This window comes from Gopherus flavomarginatus, chromosome 1 (assembly GCF_025201925.1).
Source record: "Gopherus flavomarginatus isolate rGopFla2 chromosome 1, rGopFla2.mat.asm, whole genome shotgun sequence".
Classification (NCBI taxonomy): Eukaryota; Metazoa; Chordata; order Testudines; family Testudinidae; genus Gopherus; species Gopherus flavomarginatus.
The window spans coordinates 139,296,384-139,320,009 of record NC_066617.1 but is presented as its reverse complement, the minus strand read 5'-3'; the positions used below and the strand labels follow the sequence as shown (position 1 = coordinate 139,320,009).

The 23,626-nt window shown below is 43.4% G+C and overlaps 1 protein-coding gene across 3 annotated transcripts in view; it reads right to left on the bottom strand.

Annotated features, from left to right (window-relative positions):
* VWF (von Willebrand factor) overlaps positions 1 to 23,626 on the bottom strand; it is a 250,196-nt gene that overhangs the window by 144,166 nt on the left and 82,404 nt on the right. For all 3 annotated transcript variants that reach the window (XM_050965078.1, XM_050965096.1, XM_050965087.1), the window contains exons 17-19: positions 22,444 to 22,538; positions 18,710 to 18,870; positions 8,555 to 8,658 (exon numbers count right to left, since the gene is read on the bottom strand). In XM_050965078.1, the coding sequence (XP_050821035.1) occupies positions 8,555 to 8,658; positions 18,710 to 18,870; positions 22,444 to 22,538 (360 nt within the window). The remainder of the gene's footprint in view (positions 1 to 8,554; positions 8,659 to 18,709; positions 18,871 to 22,443; positions 22,539 to 23,626) is intronic.

The following is a 23,626-nucleotide window of genomic DNA, read 5'->3' as shown; positions in this document are numbered from 1 at the left end:
AGATTGTATTACTTAAGTATAATACCATCCCTATCCAAAGAAGTCTCCCTGTTCTTAACTGCATTTCATTCTTAATGGTATTTTATCTGACCCAGCAATTTGGGACATTACCTCATAGTCTGGCAGAACAATACCCTGAGGGATACCATTGGCAAGACAGCCACTGGTCAATTCTAATGAGGCAGTCAAACCAAACTAGGAGATAGATGGGCTTCAGACTATCTGGCCTACCACAGGCCACAATAGTAAGAGGACAGCCAACCTCTTTCATGCCGCAGAGTAGGAGCAGAACCACCTTTTCACTGTGCACTGAGAGTAGCTGATCAGAAAAAGGAGAAATCTAGTCAAGTTAGTGGTTTGGGATTATCATGCCTCACTGCTACTGTAATAATTGAACAGCACTGCTAATCTCATATAAAAACTCAGACGTTAGAAAAAAGGAGGCAGGAAATATTCTTTTTTTACTTTTCTCCTTCTTTCTCATTCCTTCTCTGTCCTTTCTCCTTATTGCCAGCTGTACACAGCCCTGGAGTCTGCTCCTGTGCATCTATAATGCAGAAGTACCTAATTCTCTGAGCTCACCAGTTTTACACAGGTGTAACTTCATTGATTTCAGTGGAGCTACACCTGTGTATTTGAGAGGAGAATAAAACATGTAGGGTGATTTGCGGAGGGGGGGTGGTGGTGTGTATGTTTTTAGGACTCAGTCATGCCACCATGCTAGTTATGTTTATCGTTATGAGATTATTAAGGGTTTCTAGATAATGCTTAAACCCTTTTGTTGTACTGACTACAGTAATAATACTTAGTGCTTATATAGCACTGATCAGTAGATCTCAAAACACTTTATAAAGGAGATCAGTATTGTTATCCCCATTTTATGTGGGGAAACTGAGGCAGAGACTGGGAAAGTGACTTGCCCAAGGTCACCCAGCAGGCCATTGCAAATTCACATTGGTAATTAGGAGACCCAGAGGTCCTGATCCAAAGTCCCTGGAGGTCATTTGGAGTCTTTCCACTGTCATCAAAGGACTGTGGATCAGGGCCACAGTGAGTTACTGAATGTTGCTAATTAACAAGAGAGGGAATACAGAACATGAAAAAGCAAGGATAATGCATCACAGCCTTTTTTCATTTATTTCATCAATTATTATGATTATTTATTTGTGTCAGAACAGTGCCTAGAGACCTTGCTTGAGATTAGGGCTCAATTGTGATAAGCACTCTACATATTTTAAGAACCACTCTCTGCCTCATAGAATCTCCATTGCCATGACAGATAAAGGATAGGGTACAGGGAATTTTATCCCTACTTTATAGCTGGGAAAAGTGAAGCACAAAGAGATTGAATCATTTGCCCAAGATCATATGGTAAATCTGTGGCAGAGCTGGGAACTGACCCAAGATCCTTCCCGTCCCAGCCTAGTGCCTTAACATGAGACTATTTGTCCTTTAATTTGAATAACACTTCATAGTACAGTAAATATTCCACAGTACATTTGGTGAAAACAATGAAGTCTCAGTAATATGAAACCTCAATAGAATATCTGCTATTAAATGTTTGGTTAGAGGTCGAGCAAGACCAACAATTTTTGTACAGATTATTTGTACTTAGCAAGACTCAGATAAGCAAGGTTCTACTGTCTCATGCTTCATAAAGACGACTCCAAATTTTGCACCAAGCTCAAGCACAGTACTGAATTCCCAGCACATAGCATTACAAACTATCTGCCAGTGGCTTAGGGTTAGAGCCATTCTGTTGCTCATGAACTAGGGTTTCCCACTTGTCAGGATGAATGTAAATGCCAAATCTGACACGTCTGACTCATATATTGTGTTTGCAGGTGTCCACATCTGGCTAAGAACAACTGAGAATGAGAACTCCTCCAACAGCAGAATAAAAAGTGAAAACAAAAGAGAGGAAGATTTGACTTCCAAAATGCAGACTATCTATTCTTGGATTTTCTCAGAGTGACGGTAATTTCTCACATTGATTCCTAAATGATGCTCAACTTGATGTCTGCTGAGAGCTAGCATGCAACTTTACAAGCCCAGTATATTGTTCAAACTATACTTTTCATAAAATTGGACCTTGCTTCCAATTTTAGCTTAAAAATAATACTTGAAATGAGATGCAAACATGAAAAGTAGGAAAACTGGCTATTTTATGCATTTCCCACCTTCCTCCATTTTAGAAGAAAACCATGTGTGTGTTTGGGTGTGCATTTGAGGACCATTTTTATCACTACAATTTTGCAAATACCATATCAGAAGCAAAAAGAAAAATGGCAAGAATGGAGTAATGTGGCATCTTGTAAAAATGATTGCAAAATTCAAAAATGACTGGAAATAAGTGAAATGACTATGGAAATCACCATGCACTGGGAATTTTGCTGATAGATTTTCAAAAGAATAAAAAATGCACAATACTGTCCTCATGCATAGTGATATTATTGCCTCAATAAAGTTGTCAATGTAGCTGACCTCTTAAATCATCTCATATTACTAAGAACAGAAGCATGAAAGCAGGTTGTACTCTTTAAAGAAAATCAAAATCTTCTCTTTCTCTCTATTCTCAAGCATAACATTCCAGATCTACAGTGTAGGAACTAGCTCCCTAGGAATCACTATGGAAAAGTTAGTATTTCCATATAAATAACACACAAAAAAGGCTACTGGACACTAGGTTCAAAACTAACTTGGTTTTACATTCGTAACGGATACATGTCCCAATTATAGAAACAACAGAGTTTAATCACTGTTGTTTAAGGGCCCCTACAAGAAAAATCTTTGTTGGGGAGCTGATGTACTCTCATGTAGTTGAGAATGAACCATGAAAGCTGCTACAGAATTGGGCCATAAAAGGTCTTGGCTAAAATTTACAAAAGAGACTATATGACTTAGGAGCCTAAGTCGTGTTTTGAAAAGTGACTTGGGCACTTAAAAGTCAAGTCTCATTGAAAGTAAATGGGACACTTAGGCTCCTTGGTCGCTTAGTTGCCTTTGAAAGTGTAACACCTTAGTCTTCTTTGGTCTTGTTTTCACTGTAATATGAAACTGTTTATTAATTGGGTCAGAGAACACCACATCTGGCTCCCCCAACCTTGTAGGAATTACAATGTAGAGGGGCCTGTAGGCTAAACCACAGCTTTTTAGCTTTATTATGCTAGAAAGCTGTTCGCCATGGAAAAACATATAATTTGTGTTGTTACAGAGAATCTTTAGTTTTTTACATTTTATAAAAAAATAAAAACATGTATTAACTATTAACTTAATTTTACTCAAAGTACCAGTGTCACTTATTCAATGCATACAACTTCCCTCTCTTCTGGTTGATTTTTGAATGCATTTTAAATTTACATTGCTAAACATACTCCACTAAACTGCTTCCAGCATACAGAGGTTACTCAACAGCATATAGGGGTTCGTGTTTTAATGCATCTTGAATTTTACTTCAGCCTCCAGCCGTGAGTAATTAAAGTTTTGAAAACATGCCAAAAACTTTAAAAATCACCCCTAAAGACCATGTCACTGAGTTTAGCAAGGACAAATTTCATGTTGATGGTAATATGCTATTCTGTATGCAGCAAGGCTTTATATTACGTTGGACGGCAGACAACTGTAGAACACATGGAAAGCACTCAACATAAACTGAATGAAAAGAAATGAAAACAAGGCTAAAACAGCAGGACCATCGAAAAGAGTAAAGAAACAATGTACTGTGACTGGGTTATTCGATTAACTTTATTTTATTGTAATGATTAATGGCACTAGTAGGCTTCAAACTTGCATAAAAGTTATAAATATATCAATAAAACTTTGTGTTCAGCTGATACTTATACATATTGTGGCATGGGAAACTGAAGTTCAGCATTTCATTTTAATCATGGAAAAATGCAGATTTTTATGTTATTTTATCATAAAATTTTGTTGTTGATTTTTTTTTAATCACAGAAAACTAGGATCCCTGATTATTTTAAAGTAGCAGCTACTTATTAAACAGAGGCCCAGAACAGGAAAAGGAAATGATACTGTAGGTGAGTTAGCATTAAAAAGCACTGAGAAATTGGTGACAATTCTACTGGAAGTCTACACATAAGTTTGCTGCAAAATAACTACATTGACTTTTAAGCCACACTGTTTGTTATTCTGTTGTGAGTCAGTATGTGGATACGATTATTTTGGAATTAAAATGTCCTTTTTCAATTCAGCTTTTATCCATTCAAAATTAAAATAATACCCTTGTGTTTCAAAATTAGCATGTGTGAATTAAATCTGATGTAGTTTTTTTGATGCATGTTTGAGTGCAGACAAGACCTACCACTAAGAGCAGAGGATGCAGTAGGTCAAGGTTCTGTTGGCTGAATGGAAAGTGCTACAGATGAAAAGTGCTACATAAGAGTTAGGAAATGTTGCTATTATTACTGCCTTGGCATAGCAGTATCTGGAAGCCCTCAGGATTGCAATAGCAAGGGGATGCGGTAGGTCCGAATGTAAGCAAGTCAGCTGATCTGGTGGGGGCGGCTGCGTGTAGGTGTAGCAAGGCTGGAACAAGCAATGCTCTGGGTGAGGAGTGAAATGCACTGGTAGAGCTGCAAGGGAACATGCATATCCAGTATAAGTCTACATCCAGCTTGCCTAAATGGCAGACCACAGGCAAAGACTAGAGCCTTGACACCACTGATCATGCTACTGACACCATCTAAGCAGGCTAGAAGTAGTTGCAGCTCTCATTGTACTATTAGACAGTACTGGGTTACCATGGTGCGAGGCCCAGAGTCCAAAGGGGCCCCGGCTAACTGGATCCCCCGGCTGGCTGAGCTGACTAGGAAAGCTGCCCCTACTTCTGCTCCATCCTTGCCCCACCTCTTCCAACCCCTGCTCCGCCCCAGCCCCGTTCCCACTCCACCCCTTCCCCTGAGTTACTTCCCAGGGGACTGCAGCAGGGGTCGGGCGCACCCTGCACTCACTGGGTGGCAGGAAGTGGAGCGACCCAGCCCCAGCCTGCTGTGCTCCGCCAGCTCTGAGCGGCGCCGCCGGTGAGTGCTGGGGCGCGGTTCCCCTCTGCCCCTCAAGTCCCAAGGCTGGGAGCCAGAGGAACAGAGCAGAGCAGGCTGGGACCAGGTCACTCCACTTCCTGCTGCCCCATGAGTGCAGGGTTGGATCCCCCCTGCAATCATACGGCAGCAGAAAATGGAGTGACCTGGCCTCAACCCACTCTGCTCCACCTCTCATGCTGGGGGGCAGTTTCTCTCTGCCCCCGAAGCCTGGGGAGGAGATGGAATGGTGGGGAAGGGGCAAGGGATGGGGAAGAGAAGGGGGTTGGGGGGGGAAGCAGAGGCGGAGGGAAAGAACAGGGTGGGATGAGGAGGAGATGGGGCAGTAGGGAAGGGGCATGGGATGAGGAAAGTGGGGGCAAGAGGGAAGCTGGAGCCCAGCATGTAGCATCCCCTTGGCAGCAGCTGGGGCTCCCCTGTTAAGAAGGCCCATCGAACCCTCACCCTGACAAGCCCCCCTCCCCTGAATCTGTACCACCTCAATAAGCCCCCCCCAGACACACTCCTCTAACCACCTGGACCCCCCCCAAAATGAACCTCACTCCTCTCCACCTAGACTCCAAACACCTTCACCTGGATCCCCTGCAGAGTCCCATTGCCCCTGCACCTGGAACCCCCCCCCAATGAGGTTCTGTGCATCCAGATCTCCCACTGAGCCACCTGCACCCAGACTGTCCCACAGAGAACTCTCTTACCCCCACCTGGATCCCTCCACACTAAGTCCCTCTGCACTTGGATCCTGCTACCGGGCTCATCCTGCTCACCCACACCTGGCGCAGAGGGGCAGGGCCGCAGTGTGTTTCTGGGGCAAGCCTGGCCCTTGCACTGTGTCAGGGTCAGGTGAAGCCTCTCTGCCAAGTACCTGTCCCAGGATGAGATGGAGAGAGGCTGCAGGGTATACTCCCACCTCCATGCAACCAGTGGCCTGTGCTCCCAACTGCCATGTTGGAGCCTCCACATTTATTTATTGACAAATAAAATGTGCAGAATTTTAAAATATTGTGTGCAGAATTTTTAATTTTTTTGATGCAGAATCCCCTCAGGAATATGGGGTCTTGTGCAGCTGTCATGGGGGGACTGCGAGGAAGGTGGTGGGTAGTGGGGAGTTCTAGGGGTGGGGGTTGATGGACGAGCAGTGTGGTGTGCAGGATGCTTTGCAGTTGTGATGTGAGGCCAGCGGGGGAGGCCTCTGGGAGGGGTAGGGGCTGGGCATAGAGATCTGTGGTGGAGGTCTCTGTGCGAGGGAGCTGGGCATAAGGGTGGAACACTGGCAGGGGGGCAGTGTGGTACGGATCTGCCCTCAAGGGGAAGGGATATGCTGGCAGCACAGGGCTGGGTAGACCAATGTGCGTCTGGCAGCTGCAGGTTTGTAAATAGTGCCCTCCTGCTGGGCTGCACAGAGCGGGGCTGCTTCTGCTATGCTATGCCTCGTTGCCCCGAGCTCCTTCACTCTGGAGATTGATCATCCCGCCCCCTGCACCTTGCCCCATGGGGGCCCACAAATATGTTTGGTGCCGGGCCCACAAAAAGTGCGGTTAAAGCTAAGGCACACCAGGCCAGGGATTCTCAGTAGCAGCACATTGATACAAACTGCACCCAGCCTATTTCTGCTACAGCAGCAGGTGTGCACTGCTCACTCAGGGCCAGGATTCTTAACATTCGGAGCCTAAAATGAGGCTCCTAAATCCATAATAAATCACCTAAGTAAGCAGCCTGATTTTCAAAAGTGCTAAGCATACAGAAGCTCCCATTAACTTCAGTAGGAACAGCTGGGACCTCACCACTTTTGAAAATCAAGCCTCTTATGCTGAGGAGAAGCAGAGTGGGTAACACTGCTTGGGATAAGGGGAGAAGCAAGTTACTGTGCCTGTGGCAAACACAGCACTTCTGGTGCTGCAGCTGTAACTCTCCCCGCCACAAACAAGCCACAGGAATTGAACTTCACCCTGGGCTAAACTGGGGGCAGGGTGTCAATCTAAGTTACACAACTTCAGCTATGTGAATAATATAGCTGAAGTCGATGTACTTAGACCTACTCGCCACGGTGCCTTCATTGCGGTGAGTCAACTGCTGCTGCTCCCCCATCGACTCTGCCTGCGCCTCTCGCAGCGCTGGAGTACCGGAGTCGACGGGAGAGCGCTCGGCGATCGATTTATCATGTCTAGACTAGCAGCGATAAATCGACCCCTACTGGATCAATTGCTGCCCATCGATCTGGTGGGTAGTGTAGACATACCCTTAGAATCTCTTACACCAGAGCGCAGACTTCTGCCACGAGCTAATAGAGCAACATGATTAGCTTATGGCAGCAGTAGAACCTAATCCTATGTTGACTACCCATTTGAGAGGAACATGACACATGTAATCCAGGAAATAATGATACTGACCTCCTTCGTGCTAGTGGTCTAGTGTACAAAATTGCATGTTATCTGTCTACAATAGTTGTATAGGACATAAAATACATTTTATGTATATGACATGAACAGTTATTATATAGATGTATAATACTTCTTATAGAGGAACCTTGAGGAGACACACTACAAGTCCCCAGAGTATCGCAATAATGGTTGAGGATCTATGGCCTGTATTATACATGAGGTCAGATTAGATGATCATAATGGTCCCTTCCAGTCTTAAAATCTATGAATCTGTAATAATAATAAACAATAACACCTATCTCTTATACAGCACTTTTCACCAGTAGGTCTCACAGTGTTTTACAAATGATGGTTAAGTATCATTATTCCCATTTTACATATGGGGAAACTGAGGAACAGAGAGGTGATGTGACTTGTCCAGGGTCACCCAGCTGGCCAGTGGCAGAGCAAAGAATAGAACCTCATGTTCTTATGTACATAAGGCCTGTCTTTAACTTATTGTACATCTGTCCATTAGCTGGTGCAGACAGGAACAACAATCCAAAAGAAAGGACATTCCAAGACTATAACAGGGTTCAAAAGAGAACTAGATAAATTCATGGAGGATAGGTCCATCAATGGCTATTAGACAGGATGGCAGGGATGATGTCCCTAGTGTCTGTCTGCCAGAAGCTGGGAATGGGCGACAGGCGATGGATCACTTGGTGATTACCTGTTCTGTTCATTCCCTCTGGGGCACCTGGCATTGTCCATTGTCGGTAGACAGGATACTAGGCTAGATGAACCTTTGGTCTGACCCAGTACGGCCTTTCTTATCTTCCTTTGTTCTTATGCAACCTAGTTCTCCTGAGTCCCAGTCCAGAGTTCTATCCTTTAGGTCATACTGCCTCCCTTAGCCATGAATCTATGAATAATCATACTCTGGACCTAACCAGATATGATCATGCAGTGCTGGTCAAGAGTACACTTAGCACTTTTTGCTGCTATTAGTCCAACCTTTTAATGCATCCTCTTTCCTATCCCCACTTCCCTCAGTAAGAGGGTGTGTGGGAGAGAATAAAACATTTTAAAAATCGTCAATCATTATTGCAGACTTGAAATACAATGCAAATGGCTCACCAAGTGTTACAGTCTTTCTTCACTGTCTCTCCTTTAGCATATTCTCTTCCATTGTGGAAACATGGGCACCTCTCAGGAACAAGACATTTGTTTTCATGTCGTACCTAAAAATAAAAGCCACATACACATTTTATCAGCAGTTTGGCCCCTTAGTATCTGCTAGTGTAAATTACCAGCACACTAAAGGAAAACAAACATGAGAAAATGCAAATACAATAGCAAAGGAGTCAAGATTATCCTGAACAAAGCCAGAGATGCATGAAATGCAACCTCATCTCCACTCTGGAGGAAAAGGTGGAAGAGACAGGACATTGGCTGAAGTTGCTGAGAGAAACCAGGGCAGTAAAATCGAATAGACCACAAGAGAACTTACTGATAAGAAAGACTAAACACGGGATGGGGTGAAGGAGGATAAAGAAAAAAAGAATGTGGCTACCATGACAAGCAGAGAAGAAGCATTCAGTGAGCTATTCACAAGCACTAGGTATCCCAAACATCACAAGCTAGAAGGTGATTGCACCAGGAAGAAGTCGGAAGTAGAGTTAAGGCTGATTAGCAGTCAAAGGAAAAACATTGAAAAGAAACCCACAGAAGAAACAGTTTAAGGTGAAACCGACTGTGACTACAAGCAAAGAACATGGCTCAGGCCATTTGTATCTCTGATAAAGCCAACTGATTAGGATGGTGCCTTGCAGATGCTGGGAGTATTTGCCAGTGCTCTGCCAACTGAGATTAATAACCCAAGGAACAGTTCCCTTGAGAGGGTATTCCACAGACCAATAGATTTTATGATTGGGAAATGTGTCATTATATTCAGCCTAATTTTTTCCTGTCTTAACGTCATCCCATTATTTGTATTTATAGCCCCTCCACTTTTATACAATACAAAGTTTCTTCCTCTTCAAATACACAAACATTTGGCCAAACTTTTAATCTCTTTCTTGAGAAATCAGTCCTTCCAGACCCTTCAGCTATTTCTGTTACTTTTCTCTCACCTGCTCACTTTTAACTGTCAAAGTGAAATAATCACTTTTGTGCCCTTCGTATGTCTGAATTGGAAGTGAGACTCACCTAGTCTGACTGCCAGGGTGAGTCAGCAGAATATCTCTGCACGTCCATACAAAAGGTCCTAGAATTTGGTATCTGTTCAAAGGGTCGGTACTGGCCCCATCTATTCAATACTAAACACAGGTTCTGAAACTGTGGTCCATGGACCATTAGAAGTCCACAGAGAGCTGGCTGATCACAAGGGGTATGTCTACACAACAGTTGAGAAGACGCTCCCCAGCATCGGTAGACAGACATGCACTAGCGGTATGGCTGGGGCAACACAGGTGACTACCCAGGTTAGTCACCTGAGTATATACCTGAGAAAAATGACTGGAAGACAGAATATTTTCCTGAATATAAGAAAGGCTAAATAAGCCAAATTTTCTCTTTCAGTTTGCAATGGATGGGAATGGTCACATTAGTAATACACTTAATATAGTATCATCCACACCAGTGGAACAGAAATGATCAATAATATACTTGAGAGTCCTGTAATAAAGTCAGTGCAGCAGAGGGAAAAAGAAGCTGAGATGTGGGCAATAGGGAGGAACATATCCCACATAATGTGGTTAAGGGTATGAAAAAGTTTGAGAATCCCAACAATAAAAAATAGCATGTTTTTTAAAACAGTGGCTTCAAGTGGTACAGTTCAGTTTATCCTCCCTACAATTTTCCCCAAATATACTTGAAACACTTTCTGAAAGCTGTTCTCAAGACTCGGTAGTGACCTACTCTCAAACAGTTTTCAAAATCACGTTACTTTTGTAGTGTAGGTTGGCCCAGAATAAGGATTTTTCAGTTTTGTTTTGTTCTTTTAAATAGACAATACCTGGCAGTTCCGGAGACAGTTACTCACTCAGTAATGCACGTAGCTCATACGCAAGTTTTTATATAGCCTGAATCTGACACACTTCTTGGCGCTTACATTTTGTACAACAACTGACCGGGAATATTAATGCAAAGCATTTTACATTACAGACAGCCTTTTATCCACACGCAGCCCAAACTGTTCTATGGTCTTTCAAAGTCACTATTATGCTATGTAAGTCCAAGCCACAGAGGTCAGGTGGGGGCAGAGGTGCACTTCCCCAGTGTGACGTCCTAGAGGCATTGCTTCAGACTCAATCTCCATACCTCCAGTAGCACAGAGGGAGAATAGGCCAGAAGAGATCCCAGTTATACCCTTTGAAAAGGTGCAGCATTTGGTCTCCTTCCCTCATCTCAAAGTGAGCTCCTGGTGGTGCATAGGAGGACTGTGTTTGTGGCCCCACTCTTACCCCTCCACTTCCCAGCTCTTCTGTGAAACTTAGCACCACTGTCAGCACTAGGCTTGAGTAGGACCAAGGTAACCTCCTTGGGCACAAAAACTGGTTTGTCAATGATGAAGAGGTTAATGAAGGGAAGATTGGTGCATCTTCTCCTTGGCCCCTCAGCCCTTCATACACTCATACAATCTACCTCTGACAGCACTGACTACATAGATAAGTCTCATTTTGCCCAGCACTAACATGCAGCCATTGCTGGGGAGAAAAGCAGCAGCTATAAAATAATTGTGTAGGCTGTTAAAGTCAAGAAGTGACAAATTTCTTATCCATTTGAAACCGTAGGCAGAGAATTAGGGATTCAGGAATATTAATAATTCTGGCTCCCAAACCACATGATCAGAAGCTCAGTTTTTATGTCCCATCCTGGAGCTGGTAGCCGAGTGCCCCAACATCATGCTGGGTCACAGGTTTGTAATGACTGAAAGAAAAATGCCACATACTGCCTTGTCACCACAACTGTCTGTAAATAGTTGAATTTCCCATGGAAGTCTTGCATCCAATAGTTGCTTCTATTGTTTAGCACAGAAGATCTCTCAGCTTAAGGTAGCGTGGGCATGGCTGTGTGGGGAGGTAACCTCAAGAAAGGTCAGAGGACTGTAACAGGACTGTAACGAGAATAGCTGCTGTTCACAACCTCTCACATCCTCATTAGCAGTGCTCAGGGAGAGCATGCATAGGATTTATGTAGCTGACTAGTTGATGAAGGTTCCAGCTGTTTGGGGATGTGAGAGAAACACTCACCGTTTGGCCTTGTAATTGTTTACATGTCCTGTTCTCAGTAGAAGATTTCTCAAGGCATTTTTAAAAATTAAAAAGAACATTTTAGTCTTCAAAATGTTAAGGTTCCTCAGTCCTATCAGCCACTTTATTTGCATTTAACTGTGATCTCCTCTGTCCTGCACTTTCCCCCTGCCCATGGAACCGCAGATTCTCTCTGTCCACCTCTCCACAAGCCCTTGTGCTGCAGTGGAAAGGGAGAAAAATGCCTTCAGAGGCCTTGTTTACACTGGGAAAGTGCATTTTGAAATGAACATATGCTGAAACAAAATGAAATTTTGTGTTTTTTTTCCACAATTTTGCACGTACTTACTGATTTCCAATGTTAGCTAGAAAAATATAAAATTATGAGAAAAGTGGGGTTTTCCCCATTCCAATGGGGAAAAAGGGGGAACATAAAAAAGGAGAGAAAGGGAAGGGGGAAATAAAAAATACAGAAACCCAAAATAGAAAATGAAAAGATGGGGGGTGGGAGGAAAGCATAATTAGATCTGAAATTCTTGTTCCCCAAAACCAAAATATTTTAAGTAACAAAAAAAAATTGAGGGTATTTTTACTGTCAGCTGAAAATTATTTTTTGTTTGTTTTGAATTTTCCAATTGGAAGAAAATTAAAAATTATTTAAATTGACATTTTCACCTGGAAAATTTCAACTTAAATGAAACCACATTTTCTGATGGGACACTTTCCACCAAAAAATTTCAAATAGTTCCAATTTATATGATGAACCCTTGTTCATACCGCCTTTTTTTATTATTCAAATGTGTTATTCACAACTGTTCAACAAGCAATTTGCGTTAACACATTAGAATCTATGGATTGCTCTATGGATTGTGGTTAATCCAGTTAACATGTTTTTAAATGTGTCTTTGTCTATGCTAAGGGCAACATTGTGTTTATCATCACCTGTTGCAGTAAGCATTTGTTCTTGTGCTGGATCATCGGTCACATAAACCATATGGCATTGTGTTTCTTGACTGGATGCTTTAGGCTTTAAAAGCAATTCGATTTGCAGTTCCGTTCATGAATTATTTGTTAAACATTCTGATTGTCTGATTAATCTATTGTGCAAATAATAAAATGACCTTTTCAAAATGTCCACAAGTGCACTTCGGATGGTAATACTTGTACAAATATTTATTTACATTAGTATTCAAGATACTTTTGCTTCCCACAGACATTCCTGCAAACAACAATTCTTCCCCTGAAGGTTTGAGAATTGAAAGGGTCCTGGAGACCAGCAAAGTGAATTGGCAAGTCTCATTTGCGAAAAATATTCACAACTACTTTTTTTGTTGCATTTGCTGAGCTCTACTCATCGCTAATCTGGAAAAAAACAAGATCATTACATTATTTAATTTCCATCCCTATCTCTGTATCTTTAGGAACACTCTGGGGAGGAGAAACTGGCATCCGATAAAATTACATGGCTAAAAAGGAGCATTTCACACCTGATTGATATTAAAATCTTGTTGCCTGTGGTGAAGGCTGCTGTGAGCAGCAGGTTAATCAGGTTGCCAAATGCAGAATCAGGAATGAATCTTTCCCAAGGCTCGTTTGATCGAATCTTTGGGGGCATATTTTGTCTTGCTCTGGAGACTGTTCAATAGCATCAAGTGAGCATATCCCACCCAATCCATTTCAGGGGTTCCCCAGTGCCAGTGAATCTCAGACCTTTCCATTTTCTATACCCAGGTTCCCAGCAAGAGAAAAAAAAAACAACCTGAGCTCTCTTTTTATGGCACAGGCTGCAATGAAATAAGTATTCCTTCAGATATTAACTTAGTCTGAAGATAAGTTTCCAGAATGGAGGGTCTTGTGAGTTTTCTCACCTGCCAGAATGGAAGTGAGCCAGATAGCAAGCAAAGGCTTTGAGACTGAGTTCTACCAGTAGCTTGAACTATACTGCCATCTAGTGGATAAAAGGGGCTATCCCTATTTTACCAGGTTTCAAGGGATGTTCCTAATCCTACAAAGCCTGAACTCAGGCGAGTCATCCTACCGACTTCAATGGGGCAGTTTGCATCAAATTCCAAGAGCTGCCTCTTTTGATAAGAGTCTTAGGGTATGTCCGCACTATGGAGACTACACCAGCATAGCTATGTTGGCATAGTCCCATAGCATAGGAGATTTTTCCATTGGTGCAGCAACACCCTCTGCTCAAACAACATTAGCTACATCAACAGAAGCTTTTTTCCATTGATATAGCTGTGTCTATGCTGGGATTTAGGTCAGCATAGCTACATCTTTCAGGGATGTGGGGTTTTTTCACACCCCGAATCAACACAGCTGTTCCAATATAACTTTCAAGTATAGACCAAGTCTGAACGATGGATCAAACCAGCTCAGAAAAAATAAGAACCTGTGTAGTAGCAATGGTTAAATAAAGCCACTGTGAATGATATTAGGCCTAGTCTACACTAGAAAATTAGGTTGGCTGAACTATGTTGGGCATGGTATGAAAAATCCACACCCACGTGGTGTATTGAAGCCAGTATAGACAGTGCTAGGCTGATGAAAGAATTCTTCCATCGACCTAGCTACTGGCTCTTGGGAAGATGTATTACCTATGCCAATGGGGAAACCATAGGCGCTGGCTTCCTCCAGGCCCAGGAGTTGCTCAACCCCTCTTTCCTCCTCAGCTCCCACCACCCATCCTTCCCCTTTCCCCAAGCCTCCACCTCATCCTGCCTCTTTCTATCCCTGCTCTGCCTAAGGCACCAACCCCACTGCACCCCTTCTCCCAAGTCCCCAGCCCCACTTACCTCTTCTCACCCCCACCCTATCTCTTCCCCACCTCTTCCAGCCCAGTTCCACCCTTCCCTGAGCATGCCCTGTCCTCCCTCCTCCCCCTTCCTTCCAGAGCCTCCTGTATGCCACAAAACAGCTGATTGTGGCAGACAGAAGGTGCTGGGATGGAGGAGAGGTTAAGTAGTGGGGCTGCCAGCAGGTAGGAGGCGCTGGGGGGCTGAGGGGGAAAGCTGGCAGCCAGTGGGTGCTAAGCATCTGCTAATTTTTTTTTGTGAGTGCTCCAGGACTGGAGCACACACGGAGTCAGCACCTATGGGAGAAACCCCTCCTGTTGGCGTAGATGGTGCCTACACTGAAGTGTACACATTTCAAGTGTAGACAAGACCTCAGTCACAAACATTGGCATTTTCCCCCATTGAATAATTATGACTACTTTTTTCATTATATGAATAGCTCTACCCTGGACCTTCACCAGCTCCTGGAAGCAAACCCAAATCTCACATCCATTGCGCAGATTGAGCAGATCAAGATAATTCTGATAGACTTTGTCATGGACCCAAACAAACTGAAAATCTTTGGGAGGCTCACTTACTAACATTACTATATACTATGCTAGAAGATTTCCCCTGCTCCCTTCCCAGCAAGGAAAATGTGTGGAATATTTTCAGCATTTGAAATCTGAAAAGTAGGAACACAGTTTTAATAAAGAGGAAAATGAATTATTCTTGTAGTTGAATAATTTGTCCTTGAAAGTACTGATGTGTAATCTCTCTCAATCACAGTTTTGTATCTGCCACAAAAGAGTGCTGTTGGAACTAGCCCATTGCTAGCATTGCTCACTGCTGACACAAAAGACTGCAGCTGGAAGTACAAGGAGCTCTCCTCATCCTAGCTGCAACTCACAATCTCAGCCGCTGTCATCAGAAAACATTGCTATTTTGAGCAGAATCTTCCCCTATAAATGTCTGATTATCAGCAAATATGGTACCAATCTTCCAAAATAAATAAATAAATAAATAGAGAGAGAGAGAGAAAGAGATCCTGGAAATTACCGTCTAATAAGCAATCTAGTTTCTAGTAAGACATTGGAAGAAATACTGAAAGAGAAAAGAACTACACTCACATACAAGAGAAAAAGCACCACAAGTCTATAAATCTACACAGTTGCTACAAATGAAGTCAACCACTGTTTTAGATAAAATTCAAAACTAGTGAACAAAATGAATTCTCGAGGGCTGTTTAAAGAATTTCCACGGCAAAGGTTTTTAAAGGGAAAATTGGTTTTTTGTCAAAATGAACTTTTTTTTGTCAAAAGTCTCTTCCTGAGGAAAATTACAATTTTTCACTGAAAATTCAAATGCCCCAAATGGAAACATTTTCTGTTTTCAAGCAAAACATTTTGACCGCAAACTGAAATACCGGGAGTGCCACCTCCCCTAACTAAGAAGGGAGGTCTTGATGCGTCGTGGAAGATGTATTGACCAAGGAGCCCAGCCTAAAGAGGAGAATGGGAACATGAGGTAACTGAATTATAACTCCCAGAAGGCACCATTTCAGAATCAAAATATATTGGATTGTGGCCAAAATATGTTGGCCTTTAACTTTTCTCCAAAAACTCAGAATTTTCTGGGGTAGGGGGGCGAAGGAGGAAACCAATTTCTTATTATTGGTTAAAATCTGATGCTCTGCACCACATGCTTTAGAATGTCAAAGAAAAGACTGTCTGTGCTTGGAGCAGCTTACAAGCAGTGAGACCTCAACAAAGGAGAAGCCCTGGGGGTCCAGAGGGAGAGTGTCTTTATATATGTATTTACTAACGTTGGGTGGGTGACAGAATTTCTAGTGATGCAAGTTAGCATTAGTAAAGATGGTGGAAATAGTGACCAAAATTTTAAAAAAATGGTGCCTAAAGTTGGCCTTCTACATTCATATTTAGGAACTTACATCATTGGCCTCATTTTTCCAAAGTGCTCAGCACCCAGCAACTCCTATTGAAATAACTGGGAACTACTGGATACTTATCCTAGCATTTATTTGGGTGCCTACATACTAATTTAGGAGGCTAAATATAATAACTCATTTTATAAAACCTTGACCTTAAGTTCTAGTAGTGCACATGCTTTTCTTTATTAACTAAAAGCAAATCTCCACACAAGGAAATCTGCACTACTTTGAGCTCAAACTTTAAATAGCTGTAAACAAAAATTAGCACTTGCAGCTCCATAATTAACAAAACAACTTTTCCCTTTAGTTTATGCTAGGTTTGTAGACAGGCACGTAAAGGATCTAGTTTAGAAGACAGTATTAACAGGCCTTGGACTACTGTAAATGCTGTTCCAACCAGAGTCTCTGTGAGTTTTAAGGGAAGTTAAATCAAGACACAACAAAACCCCTAGTTTGCCAGCATTTTTTCCCTAAAAGAATTTGTTCAACAACTTTTTCCCGTCATATGTCATATAAATTATTCACAGATAAATGTTTTCATTCTCCGATCAGTTCTACTAGGGGGGGCGGGCACAGAAGCACAGCCTAGAGCAGCTTTATAAAAGCTACACTGAGTTCCAACTGTAACCCATCCACATTGGCCTCTGGGCACTAGCAGCTGTTTGGGTGAGTGAGACCTTAACCACACCTCCTTACTTGGCTAGACAAGCCCCAGTAGGTTGTGAAGCATCCCTACCCCATGCTCTGAGAATGATGGCTGCAGCATTCTCTTGGATTCCATAAGGATTAAGGCCTGAAGGGACCATTAGATCATCTAGTCTGGCCTCCTGTATATCACAGGTTAATAAATCTCACCCAGATACTCCTATATTGAGTCCACTGATGTAAATTAGACTAAAGCATATCAGTCCTCGGGACTAAACTGTTGTATAGTAGGAGAGCCAAACAGGCAGAGAGCAGAAGAGACCAAGGTGCCACCAACCCCTGAGGCCCCTGCAATGCCAGGGATGTGATTAGTGAGATACACCTAGATGATGTTAGCAAATGATCCATCGCCCATGCTGAATAGAAAGGCAAAAGCCCTAAATCCCTACCAATCTGACCCAGGGGGAAAATTCCATTCTGACCCCAAAACTGGAGCTAAGTTTGACCTTGAGCACAATAAGCAATGCACTCTAGCCAGGAATCAAAAGTTATGTCTCCACTTGGAGCTGGGGGTGTGAATCCCAGCTCAGGTAGACATATTCATCATAGCTCTCATTGTCCTAGAGTGCTAAAAATAGAATGTAGCCACGGCAGCATGAGCTGTGGGCTGGGCTAGCTGCCCCGAGTAGATGACTATGGTCTCGGATGGGTGTGTACTTAATATGGCAAGACCATAGTGCTGCTCATGTTGCCATGGCTACGTTCTATTTTTAGCATGCTAGCACAAAGATAGCTAACTCAGGTATGTCTCCTCAAGCTGGGAATAACACTCCCAGATCCAAGTCTAAATGTACCCTAAGAAGGAGGATTTTCTATACCGCCTCACATAGTTGTCGACTTCATGGGTGCTCCAGGGCTGGTGCACCCACGGAAAAAAAATAGTGGGTGCTCAGCACCCACAAGCAGGCCCTACTGATCAGCTCCTCACCCACCCCCAGTGTCTCCTGCCTCCAGTGGATCAGCTGTTCAGCAGTGTGCAGGAAACACTGGGGGGAGGAAAAGGAGCTAAGGTGGAGTGTGCTCGGGGGAGGAGGCAGAATGGGGCAGGAAGAGGCAGGGCAGGGGTGGGGCCTTGGAGAAAGGAGTGGAGTGGGGTGGGGCCAGGAGCGGAGCAGGGGTCGAGCACCCCTGGGGAACTCCAAGTAGGCACCTCTGCTGCCTCAGAACACTGGTCCACCCTGTCTGGTGTTCCATCTCCAGCTGTGGCCAATCTCGGATGCTTCAAAGAAAGGCAGAAGTCACCAGGGCATTAGAGAAAAAAATCCTTCCTGCAGGCAGCCGGCTGAAGCCCTGAAGCATGAGATTTAATCATAGTCATTGTCTTCATGCATATTCATTCTGGCTGCTTTCTATGAAAGGGTGTTAGGTAGGGAGAAGGGGTTCTCTGTGCATTTTCCCTTCCCAATACACCTGCTCGGGGGCATCAAAATGTGGCTGTTAGCACTCAATTATTATGCTACCTATTGCAGAATACACTACAACTAACCACATGGTTTTGAACAGCAGGAAAGCTGTGGATGGGAAAGAATGAAAGCAAGAACATCAGGATGATCCACTTTTATTTGTGTCAGTTACTAAACACAACAGTTCACATTTTGCTTACCATTCCTTTGGGACAGAGGCATCCAGATATGCAGCTATGGCTAGCACACTCTAAATCGTAGTTCTGGCAGGTCTTGGTACACTCTATCCCTTCAGCTCTTGGGTTGTTTGGAGGACAAACAAACTTGTCCATAGGTGCCTTGCATGACAAGCTTCTTTTTACTTGAAGAAAGAAAATGTAAACAATTGTAATTAAGAAGAAAATTTCATTAGGATAGCATTGCTCCTAGGGATCTGTCAGCATTGTGATCAGAAGCTTGGTTTTGTGAAAGGACTAAAGCAGAACATAGATTCCAAACCTAGGTTCCCACGCTTGTGTGGCTAGAGGGTGACATTTCTAAAAACCCCGGTGAAAGTCAATGGGACAACACAAAAGTTGTACTGCTTTAACTACACCAGTATAGTTAAAGCAGTACAATCCCTTAATGTGGGCACAGTTATACTGAGAGAAAGATGCTTGTACCAGTACAGGTGATGCCCCTTAAGGAAGGGGAACAAGGTATATCAGTGTAAAGCACTCAGTATAATTGCATCCTCACTAGGCTGACACAACTATAGGCATGTCAACAGTGTGCACACCATTATGGCAGCATAACAAGTACACACAATACACACTCTCCTAGCATCAGGGCCAGCGCTACCATTTAGGCAGCTTAGGCAATCGCCTAGCATGCCAGAATAATTGTTGGGCACCGTTTTGCTGGAGAGGCGGCAGGCGGCTCTGGTGGAGCTGCCGCAGGGGTGCCTGCGGAAGGTCCGCTGGTCCCGCGGCTCCGATGGAGCTGCCGCAGTCGTGCCTGCGGGCGGATGGTCGGCTGCTCGCGCAGCTCCGATGGAGCTGCAGCAGGCACCACTGTGGCAGCTCCACCGGAGCCGCGGGACCAGCGGACCTTCCGCAGGCACCCCTGCGGCAGCTCCACCGGAGCCGCGGAGCGCCGGACCCTCCGCAGGCACCACTGCGGTAGCTCCACCGGAGCCATGGGACCAGCACAAGGGGCGGTGAAATTGCCGTCCACCTAGGGCGCTCAAACCCCTAGCGCCGGTCCTGCCTAGCATGGATATAAATAGCAGTGTATACAATAAGGCTCTGCTTAGATAAGTAAAGACATGCCAGAATCTTGGAGTATGCACCATACACAGCTCTCTACATGCCCAAGCAACGCCTCTCCCATCTACACACTGTTATTTGTAGCAGTGTAGTGTCCTGCTGCCTCCCTGCCGCAGAGCTTATCCCCACCGGAAAGCAAGACCCCAGCAGCAGGTATATGCTCCATCAAGGAAAGGCAATAGGGAAAGTCTCTGGCAGCTCCACATTGCTGGAGCCTTTCCCCACTGACTGGAGTCTTTCACTGCTGTGTGTAACTACCCACACCCTATGTGCTGCCATCAGTGCTGTTCAGCATAGACATAGCCTAGATCAGTAAAAGAAAATCCCTGGTGACACCCTGGCACTCCAATATTTACCACTGTTATGTAATTAGGATATATTTTGTACAAAGTATGCCTTGTGAGGTATCATTCTAAAAGTCTTGATCTGCTAGTCAATAATATCTTGTTGAATTGTATGTGCTATCGTCATATGTGAAGTTATGAAGTTTAGCTATGTATATGTTACTGAAACATGTTGGGAGATTGAAAACACCCACAAGCAACCTTATAACAATAAAAAGGCCAAACAAGGTTAATGGCTTATTGAGGAAATGCACACAAGCACACGGATTACTCCAGGAACTGTGTACAATAGAAACCTCTCAGAGATAGCACTACACGACGGGAACTGTTTGACCCAGGTCACAGCCAAGAACCTTCCAGCAATTGGGAAGAAGATATAAAAAGGAGGAAATGACGTCATGAGGGTTCCTCATTCTCCCTACCACAACACCCCTGGTAATACCTGAGGAACAAGGACTGAACTGTGGGAAGTGATGGTCCCAGGCTAGAGGGATTTCTACCCTGTGTATGAAAACCTGGAAAACCCAAGCTGCAGAGCCTAGGCAGCTTGTGCCTAAAGAATCTGCCAGCCTGTTTATCACTCAGGGTGAGAATTTGCTAATTCATATCCTACCTATTTAGTGTGTTAAGCTCAGTTTGCGGTTTTGTTTATTTACTGAGGTAATCTGCTTTGATCTGTTTGCTATCACTTAAAATCTATCTTTTGTAGTTAATAAACTTGTTTCTGTTTTAACTAAAACCAGTGCATGGAAATCATACTCGGGACAGAAAGCTGCGTATATTCCTCTCCACATTGAGAGAGGGGGTGAATTTCATGAGCTTAAGCTGTGCAGTTCCCTGTGCAGTGCAAGATGGTATAATTTTGGGTTTACCGTTCAAAAGGGGCAGGGGGAGGGGTTGCACTTGAGTAACTGGGCAGTTCCTTAGCTGAGTCTTCCCATGCAGAGCTGATCTCATGTGTGTGACTGCAGCTGTGTGTGTCCCTACCTGTGTGTATGCCGGTGAAAGAGCAAGCTTGGAGAGTTTAGCAACTTGTCACAGTGGCACAGTGTGAGAGGGAGCCCAGGTTGGTGGGTCAGGTGGGCTCAGTTGTACCCCAGTTCCAGGTGGCATCCTCGGGGGAGGTGGGGGGGAACCTGTCACACACCCCTCTGACCAACATAGTTATAAAGTTATCAGACTTTTGGGGTTTCCATTTTTTGATGGAGAGTCAACATTTTCCAACCAGCTCTTAAAATATTTATTTGTATTTATTTCTATTTAAATAATATCTAAACAGATCCTTATCCAAGGCCCTGCATGCCCTAACACACCATTCACAATACTGGTAATGCTCAGCAGCATTGAAGTAATCAGTTCAAATGGAATTCAGCTAAACTATTTTTTCATGATCTTGGAAGCATACCTTTGGCCCTCTCCAAACCCATCTTAAACAGGTGTCTTTTGCAGCTTGCCCAGAAAGTCACTCAATTTGGGCTCTTTCTGACAAGTGTTGGAACAAGTTCCAGAGTCCCAGAGCCTGCACAGAGAACACCTTGCCAGCTGGCCCTCCTCTTTTATAACAAGTGGGATCCAGCTCACATGCCCCTGTGGACCACGGGTCTGTTAGCATAGCATGCGGAGAGAGGGGGTCCCTCTTGAAGGCTGGTTCCAGGCCATTCAGGGCTATATAGGTCATAACCAACAGCTTAGACGTCCTCAGGAGACCTATGGGCAGCCAGTGCAGTTCCTGGAGTCCTGTGCTCCTAGTGAAATGCCCCACTCAGTGAGCTAGCTGTTGTGTTTTACACCAACTTTGGTCTCCAAATGGTTTTAAGGTGTAGTGCATTGCAATAGTATACTTGTAAGGTTGCAAAAGTCTGGATAGCAGAGACAAGGACCACACCTGAAAGAAAAGATTACAACTTCCTTGCCAAACAAAGAAGATAAAAAGCTGGCTGGATCTCTGCTGTAATGTGATTGTCCAATAGCAACTGGGGGACTAAAATCAACCCTAGGTGATCATCACCCTTAATCCCGTTAGCTAAAGGGAAACTGCAATGGTAGTTGTAATTGCTTTAGGAATCAATCATGAGTGGTGCTCAGCATCCCACTGCAATTCAATGAACACTCTCAGATTCTCCTGAAGATGGGAATGTACCCAACTTTATCCCACAGAAGGCATTGTTTTTATAAACACACTTCCACCCACCCAAGCACTACTGTTGCATCCCTTCCCTCAAACCGTGTAGCAAAATACTGCAGAAAAGAACAACAAATATAAATTTTTGAAAGCATACTAACTTCTGGCAGATGGCTGATGGTCAAAGAAAACACTTGGCAGGAAGGCACCAGGGACTCTGTTTGTAGTGCAGTGCATGAAGCCATTTTCACAATAGCTATGAAAGAAAAACAAACAGTGGCTATATTTACAAACTGACATTTAAGTTTCATTTGCATTATGGTTTTTAAAGAGTTTACAAGAATGCTCAAGAAATGCAAGGCTGTAGCTAGTGATTTGTACACACACTGGGCAATCGTAGTTCCATACCCACTGTATATCCTTAACCCAGTGGTTCTCAAGCAGGGGTACACATACCCCTGGGGGTATGCAGAGGAGTGCACATCAACTCATCTAGACATTTGCTTAATTGTACAACAGGCTACACATAAAAAGCACTTGCAAAGCCAGTACAAACTAAAATTTCATACAGACAGACTTGTTTATACTGCTCTATATACTACACATTGACATGTAAGTACAGTAGTTATATTCCAATGGTTTTATTTTATATTTATATGGTAAACATAAGAAAGTAGGTAATTTTTCAGTAATAATGTGCAGCGACACTTTTCTATTTTTATGTCTCATTTTGTAAGCAAGTTGTTTGTAAGTGAAGTAGTTTGTAAGTGAAATAGTTTGCAAGTGAAGTGTACGCATGACAACTCAGACTCTTGGAAGAAGTACACTAGTCTGGAAAGGTTGAGAGCCACTGCCTTAACCTACCAAGGCAAACTGGCCTTTAAGCACACATTATTATTCATCATTACATTACTCCAATGTCATACTGATGTAACACAACTGAAAGGAATGGAGCTACACTGGCATAAAACTGAGTAACAGAGTGGTGACACAGCCCTATTTGCTGCAATGTGGAGACGTGGCCTCTTACTGCTCTCAATGTGACCTCTCTGGTTAAGGGGAAAATGAGAGGATATTATTCCAGAAATTGGGCTTGTCGGGAACAGTTCATCAATTCAATTCCTAGTTGCCATTTAATAATTATAAATGCTACGCAGTAGTTGCTTTTTTTGATAATTAGGTTTTAAACATTTAAAAAAATGTATTAGTGTGCATTAAAAATACATTTTTAAAGCATTTAAAGGGCTATTGTAAGCAAGTTACTAAACTCCATTTCAAACTGTCAGAATGTTTTGCAGAAACGTTTGGTTTTATATTTTACTTCCTGATGCAGATGCTTTTGAT